Below are 22,030 nucleotides of genomic sequence, written 5' to 3'. Positions count from 1 at the left end.
GAGGTGTCAAGGTGGCAGATGAGGCATTCTTACTCCAGGTGTTGGATGGCTAGAGTTTGGTGGTGGAGGTGGCCCAGGACCTGCATGTCCTTGGCGGATTGGGAGGAGAAGTTAGTGTTCCGCCACAGGGTGGTGGAGTAGTTTAGTGCGTTCATTCCTCTGAAACATTCCGCAAGTTGGTGTCCTGTCTCCCTGATGTAGAGGAGATCACATCGAGAGCAATGGACACAGTAGATGATGTGTTTGGAGGTGCAGGAGAATCTGTCGGATGTGGAAGGCTCCTTTTGGGGCCTTGGACAAAGGTGAGGGGTAGGTGATGTCACAGGTTTTGCACTTCTTGCGTTGGCAAGGAAAGGTGCCGGGAGTGGAGGGTGGGTTGATGGGGGGGGGACATGGACCTAGCAAAGGAGTCGAGGAGGGAATGGTCTCTGCGGAACATAGCTAGGGGTGGGGAGGGAAGTACATCCCTGGTGTGGGGTCTGCTTGTAGGCGATTGAAATGGTGGAGGTGATGCATTGTATCCAGAGAAAGGTGAGGATGAGGGGAGTTCTGTCCTGTTATGATTGGAGGGGTGGGGTTCAAGTGCAGCGGTGTGGGAAGTGGTGAAGATGTGCCCCAGCCCACCCCCTCCCATTTATCTCTCAGCCTCCTTGGGTTATCCCCTTATTACTGATGAAGAGCTTATTCTTGAAATGTCGACTTTCCTGCTCCTTGGATGCTGCCTGACCAACTGTGCTTTTCCAGCACCACACTTTTGGGCTTCACATCTAGGCTAACCGCATTGCCTTACAATGTTTCATCCTGAAGCAAGCTTTCTACCTCTTATTCTGTCTGTCACCAAAGCTGTTGGTTACCACATCCGGCTTAGTATACACTTAATGTCCTCCCAAACTACTACTGCTGCTGAAACCATTACTGTGCCCTAATTAATCTTGAAGAACAAAAATGCATTCTTGTCAGCCTTTATCCTTTACATAGTAAGATTCTTTGTATAAATTCCTTTGCATTTATTATTCACTGAAGTCCTGCATAGTCATTTTCATCTACTTTTATTGGGTCCTGTGTCCCAGTGAGTCAACTTCAAGATCTTTGTTTTCAAATCTCTCTGCTTTGTCTCAGTTGTACAATCTTTTCCAGCCACGTAAAATGGTCAATATTCTGCAAAAAACATTTTAAAAAACTTGTTCTTTGTGCCATTGTCTTTGAAATTCTTTTACTTAATACTTGGTGTTTACCGCTTTTCCCCTTGTGAACACACTTCTATGAATTTTGCATGAGAAGTAATAAATTATTTTTTAGATGTACAAATCCAGTGCATTTTTTTTTCATGCATCCAGCACTATAAGTGAGGATTAGAGGAAGTGCAGTTAGTATAAAGCCAGTCAGGTAACCGAATTTCCAGTAGTTTTCCCAAATTTCCAAGGTTCCTGTATGATCAGGTAGGTACAAACTTTCAGTTTGGTACTGCATTTTTAAAAAAATTCACTTTCATATTTTGTAAGATTATCCTTGTAGCAGACTGAATGAATGATCTATTTAATGGCATATTCCGTTCCCTCTTGGTGAAAGAAATAGATATTAAGTTTTAAATTATAAAGGGAAAAAAATGTTCCCTTCGTTGTAAATAATGCACTTGCAGCTGGTTCTTATTTTTAAACTGTCAACGCCATGCAGGAAATTAGTTCTTGTCAAGTCGTAACCTTGCATGTGAAATAAATTCCATACTTCACACGTTTGAATTAATATGTAAATTGTGTACTTTTATAGCCCATGTATATTAAATATTGTATTTTAAATTAGGAATTTGTGGATTTTTATTAAATTTGACACCTAAAAGAAAGCAATGACTTGTCTGGTGTTGTAGTTGGAGTTCCGTTTTGGTAAATAATATCAGGTACAGGTGAGACGTAAATTTAAAGAAAGGGAAATTTATATCAAGAGCTACTTACAAAAACTTTCATTGTTTTAAATTGAATCGAAAGGTCTGTAATTAACAGTAAATGACACTAAGGGACAATAGAATTGAAGAATATTGTTTTTCATCATTATCCCAATGTCAGAACTTTATCCTGACTGAATTGAATTTCCTTCTGTTTGTAATACTGGTTGAAAATTACTGTAAAATAAAGCCTTAATGGTTGCTAATTCTTGCTTTCCTTCATTTCAATGAAATGAGAAACTAGCAGTAAATCTTGCAAAGACTTCCAGACAATGATGATTTTTTGGTATCTCCAAGTAGTCATTCTCACGCAAAAGTCTATACAATGAGTGTGGATCATAGCTATGGTTGTACACTCCTGCTTGAGCTTTTTTTTTAAATTGGATGAATTTTGCAAACTCTTTAAGAAAAATGTCTTGATCACACAAATAACTTCACGTTGCTGTTCTGGTATGGTCACCAAAAGGAGGTGACCAACAAAAGAAACTTGAGGAAACTGGCAAAAAAATCAGCCTGCTCGGTTTGTTACTCCTCCATTTATTTCAATGTCAAAGGTCCAGAATAGATTGTCTTATTCAGGTAAATTTGGATGAATTTGGGAGAATTGTAAGAAGGAAAAAAGCAATAAGAACACTGTTAGTAAATGACATGGAAACTACATGATTTGTTAGCATTCTTTATTAATCAAACAGCAATTAATTTGCTGGATTTTAAATTAGATTAACATACAGTGTATAATCTTGGTAATTGGTTTACAGTCTTGTTGCATCTTCAGGCAAACGAATTATCAGATTACTGAAAAAATCTAATTAAAAGCTTCTTGTTAAACAAGTGACAAAACATTGATAATAGCTAATTTAAGGCTTAAAATCTGCTGTTGGCATATACACAGTATTAACTAGGTCATTAAAAGTTTTATAATATTGTCTTTCCAAGTATGAAAATTGAATCAGATGGGTAATTCAATATTAGTGCATGTATTTGCACAAAGAAGACACTAGAACAAATATGTGAAAGGAATGATTGATTGTGGATGTACGTTACATAATTATTGTTAATTCAAAGTTGTTTTTGCATGAAACATCATTTGAATTATTCAGTCGTTCAAGATCCACAAGTTGATTAAATAATGCAAGAGGTTTTTTTTGTTACACTGTCCAAATTTGAGCTAACGGATAATTCAAAATATGTAAATTCTGTATTTATGAGCTTTGACTCGTGACTTTTTAACTGACCACATAAATTGACTTAATGCATTTTCCAACAAAATGAAATTACCCTAAAATATAAGAAATATTGTGAATTTTATTTTAATGTTAAAATGAATTTGTATGCTTTCATTTATTTAACCATTTAAAGATGTAGTGGAATTTTTAAGAGATAAGTTAATGTGGACATTGGGGGATGTTGCAGATATGTACTCGACGGCTCTCCTTAGGACTAAATGTGTCACCAAAGTGACACAGAATTGGTTCAAACAGTTGCCAGGGAAGAGGATTGGAGTTATTTTCTGGGGAACAATTTTCTGTTGAGTATTGAAAACAGTGTAGGCATTGAGGTTGCTGATGCTGTGGAGATAGCTATTATCAGCAAACTGTTTTCTGATAATTTATTTTCTGATGATATCTCTGGAGGCAGCTTGTAGGTGAGAAATCGTAGGGGCCAAGAATAAATCCTTGGGAAACACCTGAGGTAATGGTACGGGATCGAAAAGAGAAACTATTGTAGGTGACACTCTTGAGTATGGCTTATGATTAGCTTAGATGAGAACCAGGCATGCATCAATCCACACTGCTGGATAATGTTGAAGAGACTTTGCAGAACGATGCTGTAATCAACTATGTCAATGTGTGTAGGCAGATGGAGGACGATGAGGAGGCTTGTTTACCTTTTTTACAGTTACACAGAATGTCATTTGCACCTATGAGATTCAATTCTATACCATGGCATGAGCAACACTAGAAGGATTGATTGGAGGAATTCAATCATTGAGTTTCAAGAGAGATGCATTTGAATTTTGCAGATGCTCAAAGACTTTGAAGAGGAAATGAAGTTTGAAGTGGGGCAGTAGTATGTAGGAACAGTAGGCTCAAATAATAAATTGGAGGTGAGGGGTGGTTATGACATGTTTTTAAAAAGGGGGAATAGTACCTGAAGAAAGAGAGAACAATTGACTATGTCAGGTAACTTGGGAGCCAGGAATGGAAGTTGGGTGGTCAGTAGTTTGGACAGAATAGACTGTCAGATGCAGGAGTTGGATTCCAGTTGCACAATGAATTTGGAGAGGGCATGAGGAGATAGATAAAGGTGTGAAGGTCTTATGCCTTAGAAAAAGTTTAACCCAGTGGGCTAGTAGAGTATCAATTGATTGAATGATCTTAATCTTAGTGACAACAGAATCCACAAGTTCCTTGAATTCCTTGATGTAAGAGTCAAGGAGATAGTATAGGAGTTTAAGACTATAGTTTAGAGATTTTCTTTGTGTTCGTGGATGAAAATTAAATTGTGAGTAGTTTTGGCTGACAAGCAGTACCTGATGGTGATCCAGATTGTGGAGAGCTAAACTAGCTGTCAATCATACTTATCCAAATATCCATTCTTCATGTTTGGGATAGAAATAATGGCTGTACTTGCAAGAATGTCCAGTGGAAAAAGAATAATGGTTTTAACAGAAAAGAGTTCATCAGTGATGAAAGTGAAGGTGTTGTTGAATATTTCAGTCGTTGTAGAAATAGTGTGGTGAATGGAGAATGAAAACACAGTTGGAATTTCGAAACTGCAATCATGAGTGATTCGTGTTTAAATAGTCGCCATCAAAAACATCTTCATGCAAAAGACATTAAATGATCTGGTACAAATGCAGATGTTTGTGGTTATTGTCAGAAGTGGGATGTTCAGAGGTGATTGCAGTGTTCAGCACCAGTTACGATACTGAAGCAGCCAGTGCCCATATGCAAACCAAAGGACAAAATCCTTGCTTAGGCTGATGAATGGAAAGTAACATTTATGCCACAAAAGTGCCAAGCATTTACCATGTTAAACAAGAGACTCTTGACATCGTCCCTTGACATTCGATGACATTGCCACTATTAACATTCTGCAGATTACTGTTGACAAAAATTGTTCTCGGTTAGCCATGTAATTTCTGTAACGATAAGAGCAGGTCAGAACTTAGAAATTTTCTGGAAAGTAACTCTTCTACGTCAGCCCTGACCCCCACCCCCACCCCACCCATGCCTGTCCATCATCTACCTTGCACAAGTCAGTGTTGTAAAATACCTAAATCAAAATGATACTTTCCTTGAATTAATAATAGCCCCAAACAAGGACTTAGTTACCATCTAAATCAATGCAGAAGCAAAAGAAAGATTTCCACATGTTCCCTTTTTCTGAATTATAATACTTTTGACCCATCAGCCCCTTTAAAAGTTCATCCATACACATTATCAACTTTAAGATAACATCTTAACTTATATCTGTTATAAATATCACAAGAACCAATGCACTAATATTTTGACTGACTAAAACTTCCTATGTCATTACAGCGTTTACCAAATGCTGCAAGGAGAAAGGGTTTTTAATGGTTATAAAATGCAGAGAAGAAAATGCTGCACTTAAGGAATGTCTTACTTACCAGTGAGTATTATACTGTGCGATAATTGATCGATTAATGTTTAACAATGTTATCAAGAACACTGCTTCAATGTGTCACCATCATAGTAAATATATTTGTTGTGTTTTTAATACTTGCATACAAATCTGTTATTATTTGAACCCGTTTTCCATTATACTCTGAAGAGAATGATTGATCTTGACATCTTGTACAGGTAGTTCTCCTGTAACATGGTAGTTGCGTTCCTGTGCAACACCATTGTGGAAAATTGCACATTATTTTCCCACAGGTCCCATTATTTATAATGTTTGGGGTGAACTGCCAAAAATATCAGTAAAAATCAAAACAAATAATAGTTAGCCTAACGCAAACAATTGCACTAAGTATATCTTGAAATCATATATTTTAATGAAATAATACTGTAAAGTTTGACACTTTAACACTAAAATCATTGACTACAGCACTGTACCTTTTCACAAAGCTCTTCACCAGAAAGTGCATATGCTGACTGATCACGTGATGCTGATGCAAAAGTCCAGTCCTCCTTAAGATTCCCCCCTCCCCCGTTCCGGTTTGAAATAAAGTTCCTTCTAAATGTAGACTACAATTCCCAGTTTCAAGCTCAGTTTCAAGGCTTGCAGAACTGATTGTATTCCTGTTTTAGCTGAACACACTGAAGTTGCATTTTGCAGACAGAGGATTGTGAGGCTGTGCTTTGCTGTTCAGGTTAGTATCAGAGATGGAATTGCGTAACAGGGAACAGGAGGTAGTTTTATTTAAAATAAGTCTGCAGTTCACTAACCCTGTTACAGCCAATTCGCATTTAGTAATCGCATGTTACAGGAGAACTACCTGTGAATAGAAAAGGGATCAAATTAGATCATCTACAAAAATTAGACTGACCCCCTTCTGCAGCTTGGATAACATTTTATCAGAAATGCCTTACAGAATCTGTTGTAGGCTAACCACACACATTGCTACCTTCATTCCCTAGTGTATTCAACAGCTAAATATGGCTCTTCATACTAGCATAGAAAATGTGATAGCAAACTGAAATAAAATCTCCTCAATACTACTATCCGAATTAGAATATTAATTCTACTTAAAAGGCAGAATATTACATTTCCCCCTGTTGGTGAATTTGCAGGTGGGAGTTTTCCCCCATAGGCCTCTTGCAATGTAGTGGTACAATGGGCACAGCTTAAGTTGGCCCACTGACTTCTGCCTTTAAGTGGCCAATTAAGGATCATTTTAAGGACCATTTCTTGGAGGCTGGCAGAATAAGTTTATTGATAAGGGGAGATGATTAGAATATGATCCTTCTGAGGACTCAGCCAAAATGAGGTGTGGGGTTGTGTCTGACACTGGTTTCTTTCTAGCATCAGCCAGCATCAGCCAGCCCCTTAGACTATGTCTGGCTCCTGCAGTTGAAGCACGCAACTGCACCTTTTGTCACTAATTCCCCTCCATTCCCCAATCTCCAACTCTTTCTGGCCTCACCTCCGCTCCTCAATCTGAGATTTTCATACTTGACATGGTCCTGGTAATTACACCCTGAGGATTATTTGCAGGCCTATTTCTGTCCACTGATGTTTGTGGCACTACTAAGACTACAGAGTTGAAGTCAATTAGATTGGCTGACAACTCTATTGAGACTGACTTCCTTCCCATGGGAAAACTGGAAGTCCTATCTCCCAACCAATTAACTCTTTGAAGTGTCAAATTATTGTGGAGCATCCAGTTTAGCTGATGATGCATTCTCCCTGTTTCTTGTGTGGCAGCCTGGGAAACACCTAGCTCAACAGTCTCAACTTGTACGTATCTCAGAAGTATAGTACATTGCATTCTTTATACCAGAATACTCCTGGAAGGGCTGAAGCCAGAAGCTGTATCCTCCTGCATGTTCCTGGATGGATCACAGCAGAGTGGTTCAATTACTAAATTAGTAATCCAAATGCCTGGATTAATACAGTGGAGATGTGAGTTCAGTCACAACAATGATGGCACATTTTGCGCAGTTAACCCTGTAAATCCTCTTCACTACCATTTCACAAAATTGGGACAATTGTCCCACAGACTGGGCCATGAACAACATTGTGAGAAGTTTTGAATCTAAAGGCACAGACACCTCTATCATCATTCTTTGGTTTTGGCCTGTGCATCAGCAGGATAGAGCCTCCCCCCCCCCCCCCCCCCCACTCACCAAGATGAAAGTGCAGTGGTATTCAGTCAGGAGGATGTGGCTAACAGTCCTTATGAGAGATCTCCAATCAGGAAAGGGTGCCCATAAATGAGACATACCCCTCTCCAGTCTTTCACACTGAAGCCCGAGCCAGCATATGTGCCAGGTATCTGACCCATTGCCCACTTATTCTGGCCAAACATTGGTGGCTGGGTGGGATGTGGTCCTTACATGCTCAGGTTGGGGAGTGAAATGTACACAGCAAGGAAGGCGCCCACAGAATTTAACAGACCACCCACCTGCAGAAGACTACGAAGTTCTGTCACATGACACTTCAAATCTTGTTCACTGTCTGCAAAACAAAAGTCAGGAGCGCGATGGAATACTTCTGATTTGCCCGGATGAGGTCAACTGTAATAACTTTCGCGAAGCTCTATAAAAGCAAAAAGGCACACCATCTATCACCTTAAACATTCATTTCCTCCAACACCAGCACACAGTGACAATAATGTTTACCATCTGGATGATGAACTGCTATAACTCCATATTCCTTCAGCAGAAAATTCTGAATCCATAACATTAATCAACTAGAAGAATAAGGACAGCAGATCCATGAGAACACCACAAACTGCACGTTCCCCATCTAGTCACAATCATCTTGGAAATATATTGCCAATTCTTCACTGCCTACTGCTATTGTCAGCAACTCAAATGTTCTGTGAATGAGGATTAAAAAATAATCCAGACACTGTTCTGGGACATGTGACAAACATTCTTGCCATTCTGCAGCAACCAACTAGTTGCTTCCGGGTACTATTTGAGTAGATAGGCTAGCATTGTTGTTTGTAAGCTACATTTAAGAATGCATCTTCAATTTTCTGAAGCAGATATGGGGCAGTTCCAGATCAGATCATCTGGATCTGAAGACTGATACCCCTTGTGAGTAATCCATTCCTTTTAAAAGCTCTCATCCCCAAGGCTGGAGACCTTTACACAGACAAAGAAAGATGACTGTATTTGATTAGACTTCCCTTAGGTCCCTAATTCAACTAAGCACCAGAGGTCGAAAAGAAACTAACTGCTCCAGTTCCCAAACCTTCATTGTTCCCAGTGCAAGGCCAGAAGTCTTCATGCACTGATGTTGCCCAACAATAAGTATAGTATAAACAAATGTATAAAATGGCTTTAGAGAACACTAATATGATTGTAGGCATTTGAGATTTGAGTTTATGTACAAGATTCAAGGCTGTGATGTGGATTTTAGCTGAGGCTGATCTGAGATCAGAGTCCTTTCTCTACATTCTATGAGGAACCCAAGTGTATTCATTTGGGTTTTCAGATTTTCGGTGGTTTATAGCAGCACACTCCTTCTGAATTTATTCTAGTAACTCTTACTGACCCAGACAGTCTTCTATTTTGTGTGGCTTTTTTTTTGACTAGCACCTGTTGCATGGACTGAAAGGAAGAGGTAGGTAGAGGGCATTACTTTGGAATCTAAAAATGCCTTCAAACTAAGTTGTCCTTCTGAGCAATGATGCACCCACTTGATCTTTTCCAGATCTGTATACTCTGCATTCCTTGTTGCAGCACAAACTCACTTCTATTTTACGCACTAAAATTATGCAATCTGTCAGTGAGAATAGCTGTGGAAATGTGGCCACTCGGTACTATAGATCAAAATTAAAAAATGGATTGTTATTATACAGCACATGTCAAATACAAACTATTGCAACTAAGTTAGATTTTCATCTAACCTATCCAGGTCCTATTAGGTACAAATCCATGTCTCACAGGTGAAAGGACTACTGTTCCAGTGACACATCCAGTTCATGTGAAGGATGGATTTAATACATTAGTCTTTCTCCTGATGCTATTTGGAAAATAAATTGAAAAATAATTTTTCTTCATTATGTTAAAGAAATGTAATGTTTTGAGTGTACTTCTCCCTTGCTCCTTTCATGCACAAAATTAAAATTTGTAGAAGATTATAAGCAATTACCTAATACTTGAAAAGACTTATGACCACTCTTGCTTCCAGTCTAGTCTTATTGAGATTGCTGATGTTTAAATTAGTGGAAGATCATGAGAACTGCAGATGCTAGAGAGTCAGAGTGGATAAAGAGTGAAGCTGGAAAAAAGCACAGCAAGGAGAAAGTGAGGACTGCAGATGCTGGAGATCAGAGCTGAAAAATGTGTTGCTGGAAAAGCGTAACAGCTCAGGCAGCATCCAAGGAGCAGGAGAATCGACGTTTCGTGCATAAGCCCTTCTTCAGGAATGAGGAGGGTGTGCCAAGCAGGCTAAGATAAAAGGTAGGGAGGAGGGACTTGGGGGAGGGGCATTGGGAATGTGATAGGTGGAAGGAGGTTAAGGTGAGGGTGATAGGCCGGAGAAGGGGTGGGGACGGAGAGGTCGGGAAGAAGATTGCAGGTTAGGAAGGCAGTGCTGAGTCCGAGGGTCCTTCCATATCCATCACAAATTCACCTGCACCTCCACACACATCATTTACTACATCCGCTGCACCCGATGTGGCCTCCTCTACATTGGGGAGACAGGCCGCCTACTTGTGGAACGTTTCAGAGAACACCTCTGGAACACCCGCACCAACCAACCCAACCGCCAAGTGGCTGAACACTTTAACTCCCCCTCCCACTCTGCCAAGGACATGCAGATCCTTGGCCTCCTCCATCGCCAAACCATGGCAATATGATGCCTGGAGGAAGAGCGCCTCATCTTCCGCCTAGGAACCCTCCAACCACAAGGGATGAATGAAGATTTCTCCAGCTTCCTCATTTCCCCTCCCCTCACCTTATCTCAGTCCCAACCCTTGGACTCAGCACCGCCTTCTTGACCTGCAATCTTCTTCCTGACCTCTCTGCCCCCACCCCCACTCCAGCCTATCACCCTCACCTTAACCTCCTTCCACCTATCACATTCCCAACGCCCCTCCCCCAAGTCCCTCCTCTCTACCTTTTATCTTAGCCTGCTTGGCACACCCTCCTCATTCCTGAAGAAGGGCTTATCCCGAAACGTCAATTCTCCTCCTTGGATGCTGCCTGACCTGCTGCGCTTTTCCAGCAACACATTAAAAGGCACAGCAAGTCAAGCAGCATGAGAGGAGAAGGGGAGTCGACATTTCAGGTTGGAACCTTCCACTTAGGGAGTGGAAGGGGGTGGGCTGAGGGAAGGGTAGGAGGGATGGCAATAGGTGAATGCAGGTAGGAAGTGGCTGTGATTGGTCAGTGGGAAGGAAGATCGATAGGCAGGGTCAGGTTAAGGGGGGGGTAAGGGGGGGGTGGAGAGGGAGGGCTGGGTCTCGACTGAAATGGGAGGTGGGGAGATTTGCAAACTGCTGAATTCTACGTTAAGGCCGTATGGTTGTAAGCTCCTGAGGCGGGAGATGCAGTGTTTCCTCCAGTTTGCATGTGGTCTTGAGGGTGGAGGAGGCCCAGGATGAATATGTTGTCGGGGGCCTTAGGTGTTGAAATGGCTGGCAACTGGAAGGTAGGGTTGATTGGAATGTACGGACCATAAATATTCCTTGAACTGGTTCCCAAGTTTGCGTTCGGTCTCTCCAATGTACAGGAGATGCACGCAAATCTCTGCTGACAGAATGATTCTTTGGGGTCTTGGACGGAGGTGAAGGGGAGGTGTGCGGTCAGGATTTGCACCTCCCTGCTGCTGTAGAGGAAGGTGCAGAGGCGGGGTTGGTGGGGAGTGTAGACCTAATGAGGGAATCACGGAGGGAATGGTCCGTGAGTAAGGGTGGGGATGGAAATACCATTTTGGTGGTGAGGTTAGACTGCTGGTGGCAGAAATGGTGGAGGATGATGCATTGAGATTAGTTGTGGAATTCAAGGACCTGGGGGACTGTGTCCTTGTTGTGGTTGGGGAGTTGTTGTTTGAGGACAGAGGTGCAAGAAATGGAGGAGATGTGGTGGAAGGCATTGTTGATAATGGGGGGGGAGGGGAAATTGTGGTCCTTGAAGTAGGAGAACATCTGGGATTTCCTGGACTGAAACTTTAACACAGTCAGGGACTCACTGTCACTACCCAGCTATGATATTTCTAATAGTAGCTAACATGAACATGCATCTCTTTGAAATATTATTGAGTTCTGAAAAATAGAAATTGCAATCCTTTTGCACTCACTCAAAGAAAAAGGATATGGCGATATAGTATGAGAATGTAAATGAAACTAAGAATTTTGATTTGGGGGAAGACTATCTTGGCAATTAAGAATTTCAGTTTGAACTAATGATTTGGAGATGGCGGTGTTGGACTGGGGTGTGCAAAGTTAAAAATCACACATCATCAGGTTCTCGTCCAACAGGTTTAATTGGAAGCACTAGTTTTCAGAGCGGCACTCCTTCATCAGGTGATTGACAATCACCTGATGAAGGACCGTCACTCCGAAAGCTAGGTGTGCTTCCAATTAAACCTGTTGGTCTATAGCCTAGTGTTGTGTGATTTTTAACTTTGAACTAACTGCACTAGAAGTGGCTCCCAGGATCTGGACATATCGACATAATCACCACTATTGTGAGAACTGTTCACTTACATCTGAGAAGTTTCTTTTGTAATGAGATTAAATATAGTAGTGTAGACGAGCAATGATAAGAATAAACGGAGAGGCTGGATTTTGCCAAGAGAACAATAGGAGGCTATTAGTGGTGTTAATATGCAGAAAATTGGATAGCAATTTTCAGCAACCATACATACATAGTTAAATGTGAAAATCAGGCAGTAGCTGTCACAGGTACAATGTCCCTCCATAAGCTTTGCTCTGACATTATTTCATTAAATGACTCACTATTGAATTACACAGCCAACAAAGTTATGGCACTTTAGCATTTGATACACATTAAACGTGCCAGAGAAAAGGTTAGCAGGTATCTGTTCAAATGTTAGTGCTTTTTTTAATGAACAGTGTGATTAGCTCTAACTACTGACAAATTCTCCAACACGGAAAATTAACTTATGTAAGTGTGGAGTCTCATTCCTTCGGATTTCAACTATTGCAATTTTTTTTAAGATTACCTTTTCCTTCATTCTTGTGTGGATGTGGGTGTCACTGGCCAGGCTGGCATTTGTACCTCATTCCTTGTTGCCCTTGAACTGATTGGGTTACAAAGTAAGTAGTTAAGAGTCAATCACATTGATGTGAATGCAGAATCCCATGTAGACCAGAACTGGTAAGAGGTGACAGAATACCTTCCCTAAAAGGACATTAGTGACCCAAATGGGTTTTTGCATAATTGACTTTGCTTCCATGGTCAAGATCAGATTTATAATTCCTAACTATTTAGAATTCAAATTCCACAGATTCTCCGTCCAAAATGGGTAACCCCTAACATTGAGATCATACCCTTTGGTGTTAGATTTCTCACAGGGGACAACAACTTCTCCTCATTGATCCTATCAAGCCCCCTATCAAGCCCCCCCTGTGGCAGACAGGCAGACACAAAGTTGGGATAAAGGGGGCATTTTTAAGATGGCAACCTGTAACTAGTGGAGTGCCAGAGGGATCACTGCTGATGCAACCTATATTTACAATACATATTAATGACTTGGAATGACAGAAGTGAATGTACTGTCGCCAAATTTGTGGAATGACACAAAATTAGGCAGGAAGGCAAATAGTGAGGTTGACACACAGAGTCTTGCAGAGGGACCTACAGATTAAGATTGGACAAAATCTTGGCAGATGAGATACAATGTGGGAAAATGTGAGTTTATGCACTTTGGCAGGAAGAAGAACCAAAGTATTTGCAATGTAGAGAGACTACAGAAATGTAAGGTTCTTGTGCATGAATCGCAAGAAGCTGACGTCCAAGTTTAGCAGGTAATAGAGAAGGCAAGCAGGCTGTTGGCCTTTATTTCAAGGGAATAGAGTATAAATATAGTCAAGCTTTTTTAAAACCACACAAAGCACTCGTCAAATTACACCTGGAATACAGTGAACAGTATTCTCTTCTCTCAAGAAAGATATATTGGCATTGGTGACAGTCCAGAGAAGTTTCACTCGGCCGATTCAGAGTGTGGGAGGGATTTTCTTATGAGGATTGGTTGAATAGGCTGGGCCTGTATTCATTGGAGTTTAGAAGAATGAGAGGAGACCTTTATTGAAACGTATAAGATTCTGAGGGGGCTTGATAGGATCAATGAGGAGAAGTTGTTGTCCCCTGTGAGAAATCTAACACCAAAGGGTATGATCTCAATGTTAGGGGTTACCCATTTTGGACAGAGAATCTGTGGAATTCTTTACTGCAGAGAGCTTTAGAGACTTGTTTATTGAAAATCTAATTCAGCTCTTCAAATATATTTAATCAGTAAGAGAATTAAGGGAAAGTGGAGTTAAGAGTTATTGAGTCAGCTGTGATCTTATTCAGGGCAGAACAGACTTAATTGGCCTATGTCGTATGGTCTTGTGATGAGATTCAAACTCTGATCCCCAGAATATTAACCTCAGTCTCTAGATTATTGTTTCAGTGACATTATCATTAAATCACTGTCTCCCCTTAAGTTATCTCATAGATTTCTTTAAGATGGACAAACATGAGGCTGGAAGAACACAGTAAGCCAGGCAGCATCAGAGAGTGGAGAAGTCAACATTTTGAGTATAACCCTCCTCCTTCAGGACTGAAGAAGGGTTATACTTGAAACGTTGACTTCCCCATTTCCTGATGCTGTTTGGATTGCTGTGTTCATCCAGCCTCCTGTTTGTGCAATTTGGATTGCAGCATCTACAGTTTTTTTTTGTCTCTAACTTCGATTTCTTTGAGCCTGTATTTGCTTTCTGTGCATGATTTTGTAGAAAATGAAACATTCTAACTTTAGTTTTCTAGTTCAGCTTTTGCATTCTGCATTCACTTTAGAGGAGACACATTGTTGCTTGACTTGCTGATATGGTGGCAGAACCACTGCAGAGCTGCTGCACTATTTAAGCTGTCTAATGTCGACCAAGATTCTGAGATTAAGTGTAAGCATAATGAAGAGTGAACACCAATCATTCTTCATTGATGTAAAAAAAATCCAGTTCGTAGTTTTCCATAAAAACTGAATCGTTTTAGTTTCCTCAGAACTACACGACAGTACAGGGACTATTTCTGTTTGTAAAGTTAAGAACTCTATTAGGAATTTTTCCTATTATTAGTGGGTTTGATGGCAGTGACTATGGAAAGATTATTTCATCTGGTTGTGGAATCATTAATTTAAAATTAACATTGTGAGTTTGATAGATGATAGTAGAGACTCTCTTTACAGAACTCACTCTTCACTCATGGAATACTTTGTCCCTGTCGAGACCATTGTATTTTATTGAAACATTGTCATTTGAAGCACAAAAATAGAATGGTGTTTTTCCCTTTAGGATTTTTCTTCATTAACAAAGAGCTTTTAACCATTTTCCCTACATTTTAAATTCTGTGCTTGAATTGTATGCTGATTAGAATTACACATTTACTTCATGTACAATCTGCTAAATGCATATTTCTGGTTTGCAGTTCACCAGGCTAAAGGTTAAAAATACTGAACTTATAAATCCTGGTTAGTTCTGAAATTTTATGTTAAGAGGTTTTAAAAAGTGTGAAAAATGTAACTGCTTTCAATCGCATGAATAGTAAAGGCTTCGTAAAAAGGTTAACCAGGTGTGAGACAGTAAGGAGAAAATGTATGAAATTTCTATTGTCTGCAAATGGCCAGAAATGAGAAACTTTCACTTTGCATACAGAATCCAGCAAAGGAGCATTTCCAGTGTCAAAAGAGGTTGAAGTGTGTGATGCAACTTTGATATGGTGTGAAACCAGACGTATGCATTTTTTCTCTTTGTCTGTTCAAAACTATGTTGCTATTAAAATCAGATTTTCTTATTTACAACCAGTTTTGGAGAAATAGCTTTTCATTATGTACTATACGGTGCCTGTGTTTTGTGTGGATAAATTATATACTACACAAAATAATTGATAATAAGATTTCTAAACAATATTTTTAATGGTAGTTTTGTTCTCTTCTACCCTGCAGACCTGCATGAATTTTAAGTCAGACAGGAATATTGAATTTGAAGTATTCTGAGAGCAAGTCTAATGTGGCAAAATCCAAAATATGGCTCCTTCTATTCTGTGCAACAAATCAAATATTTCACAGGATTATGATTTTTTTGATTCACACACCAGCTACACAGCAACTGTCATTTTGTTTCCCTTTTCATAGAAACATAGAAGATGGGAGCGGGAGTAGGACATTTGACTCCCCGAGCCTGCTCTGCCACTCAATATGATCATAGTAGATTATCAAGCTCAATACCGTCATCCTGCTTTCCCTCCCACATGGCTGACCCCTTTAGCTACAAGAGCTATATCCAACCCCTCCTTTAAAATGCAATGTTTTCATCTCAACTACTTTCTGTAGTACTGAATTCCACAGTCTTATCACTCTCTGGGCGAAGAAATCTCTCCTCAGCTCAGTCTAAAAGGTTTACCCCTTACTCTTAAACTATAATCCTTGGTAAATTGATTCCCACACTACTGGGAACATCTGCATCTACCCTCTCTCGACCTCTTAGAATTTTAAAGATTTCTATGAAATTCTTCCAAATTCTAGTAAATGCAAGCCCAACTGATTGTATCTCTTCTTATAAGGGGTAGCCATGCGCACCTGCATGGGCCCCAGCTATGCCTACTTGTTGGCTACATAGAACAGTCCATCTTCCGTAGTTACACTGGCACCACTCCCCACCTTTTCCTCCGTTACATTGATGATTGCATAGGCACCAGCTCGTGCTCCCGCGAGGAGGTTGAACAGTTCATCAATTTCATCAGCACGTTCCACCCAGACCTTAAATTCACATGGACCATCTCTGATACCTCCCTCCCATTCCTGGACGTCTCCATTTCCATCAATGACGACCGACTCAACACCGACATTTTCTACAAACCCACCGACTCCCACAGCTACTTGGATAACAACAACTCCCACTCCACCTCCTGCAAAAATGCTAACCCGTATTCCCAATTCCTCTGCCTCCACTGTATCTGCTCCTAGGAAGATCAGTTCCACCACAGAACACACCAGATGGCCTCATTTAAAGACTGTAATTTCCCCTCCCATGTGGTTGAAGATGCCCTCTAATGCATCTCATCCACATCCCGCACCTCCACACTCAAACCCCCACCACTCCAACTGCAACAAGTACAGAGCCCCCTGGTCCTCACATTCCACCCACCAACCTCTGCATAAGCCTCATCATCCGCCAACATTTCCGCCACCTACAAACGGACCTCACCACCAGGAATATATTTTTCTCACCACTGCTATCCGCTTTCCACAAAGACTGTTCCCTCTGTGACTACCTGGTCAGGTCCCCCCACCTTCCCCTGCCACTGCAGGAATTGCAAAACCTGCGCTCGCACCTCCCCCCTCGCCTCCATCCAATGCCAAAAAAGCCTTCCACATCCATCAAAGTTTCACCCACACTTACACACGTCATTTATTGCATCCGTCGCTCCCAATGCGGCCCCCTTTACATTGGGGAGACTAGACACCTTCTCGCAGAGCACTTCAGGGAACATCTCTGAGACACCTGCACCCATCAACCCCACCGCCCCGTGGCCGAACATTTCATACCTGGAGGAAGAATGTCTCATCTTCTGCCTCGGAACCCTTGAACCCCAGGGCATCAATTTGTTTTCACCAGCTTCCTCATTTTCTCCCCCCCCCCCCCCGCCAACCTTATCCCAGTTCCAAACTTCCAGCTCAGCACTATCCTCATGATGTGGTCCCACCTGTCAATCTTACTTCCTACCCATTGCTCCACCCTGCTCTCTTACCTGTCACCTTTACCCCTTCCTCCATCCACCTATTACACTCTCAACTACCTTCTCCCCAGCTCGCCCCCGCCCCCCCCCCGCCCAATGCCGTTTCCAGCCTCATTCCTGATGAAGGGCCCCTGCCTGAAACATCAATTTTCCCGCTCCTCGGATGCTGCCTGACTTGCTGTGCTTTTCCAGCACCACTCTAATCTTGACACTCTCTCTTTATAAGTCAGTCCTGCCATCCCAGAAATCAATTTGGTAAATCTTCCCTACACTCCCTCTATAGCAAAAACATCCTTCCTCAGATCAGACCAAAACTGCACAAGTATTCCAGGTGTTATTAGATTAGATTACTTACAGTGTGGAAACAGGCCCTTCGGCCCAACAAGTCCACACAAACCCGTTGAAGCGCAACCCACCCATTCCCCTACATTTATCCCTTTACCTAACACAGGCAATTTTAGCATGGCCAATTCACCTGACCTGCACATCTTTGGACTGTGGGAGGAAACCGGAGCACCCGGAGGAAACCCACGCACACACTGGGAAAATCTGCAAACTCCACACAGTCAATCGCCTGAGTTGGGATTTGAACCCGGGTCTCTGGCGCTATGAGGCAGCATGTGCCACCATGCCGTCCACTTATCTCACCAGTGCCCTGTATAATTGCAGCAAGGCATCCCACTGCTGTACTCAAATCCTCTCACTATGAAGGCTAACATCTTGTTTACCTCCTTTGCTGCCTGCTTCACCTGTGCACTTACTTTCTGACTGGTGCACAAGGACACCCAGGCCTTGTTAAACATGTCAGTTTACAGCCATTCAAATAATCTGTTTTCCTATTTTTGCTACTAAAGTGGATAATCTCACATATATCCATATTAAGCTGCATGTGCCCACTCACTCAGCCTTGTCCAAATCACAGTGCAACATTTCCACATCATCCTTTGTGTTATCTGCAAATTTTGAGAGCTTACTTTTCATTCCCTCATCTAAATCATTAACATGTATTGTAAATAGCTGTACCCCATTTGTTACTGCCTACCATTCACAAAAAGACCCATTTACTCCTACTTTTTGTTTCCTGTCTGCTCACCAATTTTCTATCCCATCCCGATTGTAACTCCAGGATCGTGAAAAATTAGATGTTTACTATCAAGTGGAGGATCTGGCTGAGATTCAAATCTAGTTTCCACTCGTGTTTAACTTAAAGGGAATTACAATAGAATGAGGGTAGAGTTGGCTGAGGTAAACAAGGCAGATAGATTACCAGGACTGACAGTAAGCACATAGTGGCAGGCATTTCTCTTTAGATTAGATTCCTTAGAGTGTGGAAACAGGCCCTTCGGCCCAACAAGTCCACACTGACCCTCCAAAGAGTAACCCATCCAGACACATTTCCCTGCGTTTACCCCTGACTAATGCACCTAATACTACGGGCAATTTAGCATGGCCAATCCACTTAACCTGCACAACTTTGGACTGTGGGAGGAAACCGGAGCACTCAGAGGAAACCCACACAGACACTGGGAGAATGTGCAAACTCAACACAGACAGTCGCTCAAGGCTGGAATCGAACCTGGGTCCTTGGCACTGTGAAGCAGCAGTGCTAACTGAGTCACCATGCCACCCTGTGGTAAGGAGGTAACCCGTGACACTCAGCAAAAAATATATCCAGTAAGGTGGAAAGATTCTAAGAGAAGAATAAACCAATCATGGCTAACCAAGGAAATTAAGTAGAATATTAAATTGAAACAGTAAGTATATAAAGAGGCAAAAAGTGATAGCCCCAAAGATTGGTACGAATTCATAATCCAACAAGGAGGACTAAGAAGATAATAAAGACAGAAAATACATTACAAGGGTGAACAAGTAGGGAGTATATGAGCGAGTAAAATTGTCTTTATATATAAAGGAAGAAAAAGGAAAAACATGCACTTAGGAAATGAATCTGGGTAGATGGTAATGGGGAACAAGGAAATGGCAGAGGAGTTAAACAGATATTTGGCATCAGTCTTTATGGTGGAAGATACATTGAACATCCCATGATTTGGAGATGCCGGTGTTGGACTGGGGTGTACAAAGTTACAAATCACACAACACCAGGTTATAGTCCAACAGATTTAATTGGAAGCACGCTAGCTTTCGGAGCGTTGCTCCTTCATCAGGTGAAAGCACTATCACCTGATGAAGGAGCGGCGCTCTGAAAGCTAGTGTGCTTCCAATTAACACCAGGTTATAGTCCAACAGGTTTGTGTGATTTTTAACTTTGGACATCCCATTAATGCTAAAGAATACAGGGGATGAATTAAGTACTATCACTATTACTAGAGAAGTAATATTAGACAAATTAATGCAGCCAAAGTCAGAGTGTCACTGATGTGTTGCATCCTTAGATCATAAAATAGATTGCTACAGAGATTGGTTGTAATTTTCCAAAAATGTTTGGATTCTGGAGAAGTACCAGAGGATTGGAAAGCTGCTAACGTGGCACCCGTAATCAGAAAGGTTGGGAGTCAAAAAGCAGGCAACTGTTGGCCGATCAGCCAAACATCTGTTGTTGGAAAAGTATTGGAATCAATTTTTAAGGAAGCAAAATCAGAACATTTGGAAAATCATAATCTAATTAAGCAGAAGTCAACATGGCTTCATGAAAGGACAATCGTGTCTGACTAATTTTTTAGTTTTTCCAGGAAGTCTCAATCAGAATGGATATCTACTCAATCAGTAGATGTCTTCTGATGGGCTTCCAGAACGCATTTGACGAAGTTCCTCACAAAAGGTTAAGTCATAAGAAAAGACCCCACCTTGTTGGAGGTAGTATATTGGTATGGATAGAGATTTGGCTCATGGGCAGTAAACAGCAAGTGGGGATAAGGATTTTTTTTAATCTGCGTGGTGACCTGTGAACAGTGGGGTTCCACAGGAATCATTGCTGGGATCATGACTATTTACAATAAAAATGATTTGAAGAAAGGAAACAAATGTACTGTAGCCAGATTTGCAGATGACATAAAAATAGGTGGAAAGACAGGTTATAAGTGTGATACAAACAGTTTATACAGAGGTATTCAAAAATTAAGTGGGTGAAAAGTTGGCACATGAAGTGTAAAGTGGGAAAATGTGAAGTTGTTCATTTTGGAAGGCAGAACAAAAGACAAGAATATTATTTAAATGGAGAAAAACTTACGAAAGCTGCGACACAAACATCTCTCACATATTGCAAAGGGAGTATTCCACAGGGCTTAATTCTTCTGACATTGTGAACTTTACCAAATACAAACAATAAACTAGGAACAAATTACTTAACTTTACCTACTGTTGATCAGATCAGATCTTTTGCTGTCTATTCCTAACAAACAACAAATACAAAAATAAGGACATTACCCAGGCACTCGCACTCTCTCCCCCTCCCAGTATTACTTACTCAGTGCCTAAAGCTGCTTCCAAAGCAGCTAATCCTCTAGCCTTGTGTCAGTTTTTGAACCCTCCTGTCATCTAAGGAGCTCCACTTCTGGATTCAGTGAAGGTTTGCTCCACTGATGTCGAGCTGCTGCTGTGACTGGGCTTGTGCTAGGCCTCACACCTCAGGCTTTTCTCCCCACCCCACCCCACCCCACCCCACCCAGCTTCATTCTGCTTCTAACCTGCTGATACCCCAACTGAGTTTGGAATCTAGGACCAGAGGTCATTGTTTCAGAATGAAAGGGTGCCAATTTGAGATGACCTCCGAGATGAGCTAGAATTCCTTCTCTCTGAGCTTTGTGTGTCTTTGGAGCTCCTTACCACAGAGACCTTGGGGGCAGAGTCCTTGTGTACCTTTTAAGGTTGAGATAAATTCTTGATCAGAGGGGTAATCGAGGGAAAACACTGGAAAGTGGACATGAGGAATGTTGGGTTATCCGTGATCCTATTGAATAACAGAGCAGGCTCAAGGAGCCAAACAGCCTTTCTCCTGTTCCTCTTTCTTATGGTCTTGTTGGTAAATGCAGTGATTTGGATTTTGTAGTTACTGGCAAAGTAATGGTACTTGTCACTATCCTTGAAGAGAGCTAACCACTAAGATCTAAACATCTTTGGCACACACTTCCCGATTCCTGATATCAATTTGAATGTGATACTAAGGCAATCTCCAAACATCCACCAGCAAGTATTACCTTAGAAAGCAAACCAGGAAGTAAAGAAAAACACAGAATTCCCTTGCTTTTAATTTTTAAGTTGCGCTGGTATGCAAAATAAATGATTGAGACACGCATATGATGTCACAATGCAAAGTAAAATAAGATGATAAGAAACATTTAAGATGTGGATTTTCTTAAATCGTTGTGATATTGACAACAAATATACAGTTGCTCTTTCGGGGGCAGTGAAGTTGCTTAGCAGTAGTCTGAACTTAGAATTCCATAAACCCCAAGTTATACCTCATTCAGCATAGTGTAAAGATTTTGTAAAAGGTTTTTTACAGGCAGGCTAAGAGGCTAACAGT

The 22,030-nt window shown here is 41.2% G+C and overlaps 1 protein-coding gene across 1 annotated transcript in view; it reads left to right on the top strand.

The window, feature by feature from the left end:
- cmc1 (C-x(9)-C motif containing 1) overlaps positions 1 to 22,030 on the top strand; it is an 88,332-nt gene that overhangs the window by 56,507 nt on the left and 9,795 nt on the right. Inside the window, exon 3 of the mRNA XM_072575207.1 lies at positions 5,485 to 5,575. Within this exon, the coding sequence (XP_072431308.1) occupies positions 5,485 to 5,575 (91 nt within the window). The remainder of the gene's footprint in view (positions 1 to 5,484; positions 5,576 to 22,030) is intronic.

This window comes from Chiloscyllium punctatum, chromosome 8, assembly GCF_047496795.1.
Source record: "Chiloscyllium punctatum isolate Juve2018m chromosome 8, sChiPun1.3, whole genome shotgun sequence".
Lineage (NCBI taxonomy): Eukaryota > Metazoa > Chordata > Chondrichthyes > Orectolobiformes > Hemiscylliidae > Chiloscyllium > Chiloscyllium punctatum.
This window is presented reverse-complemented; position numbering and strand designations above follow the sequence as displayed.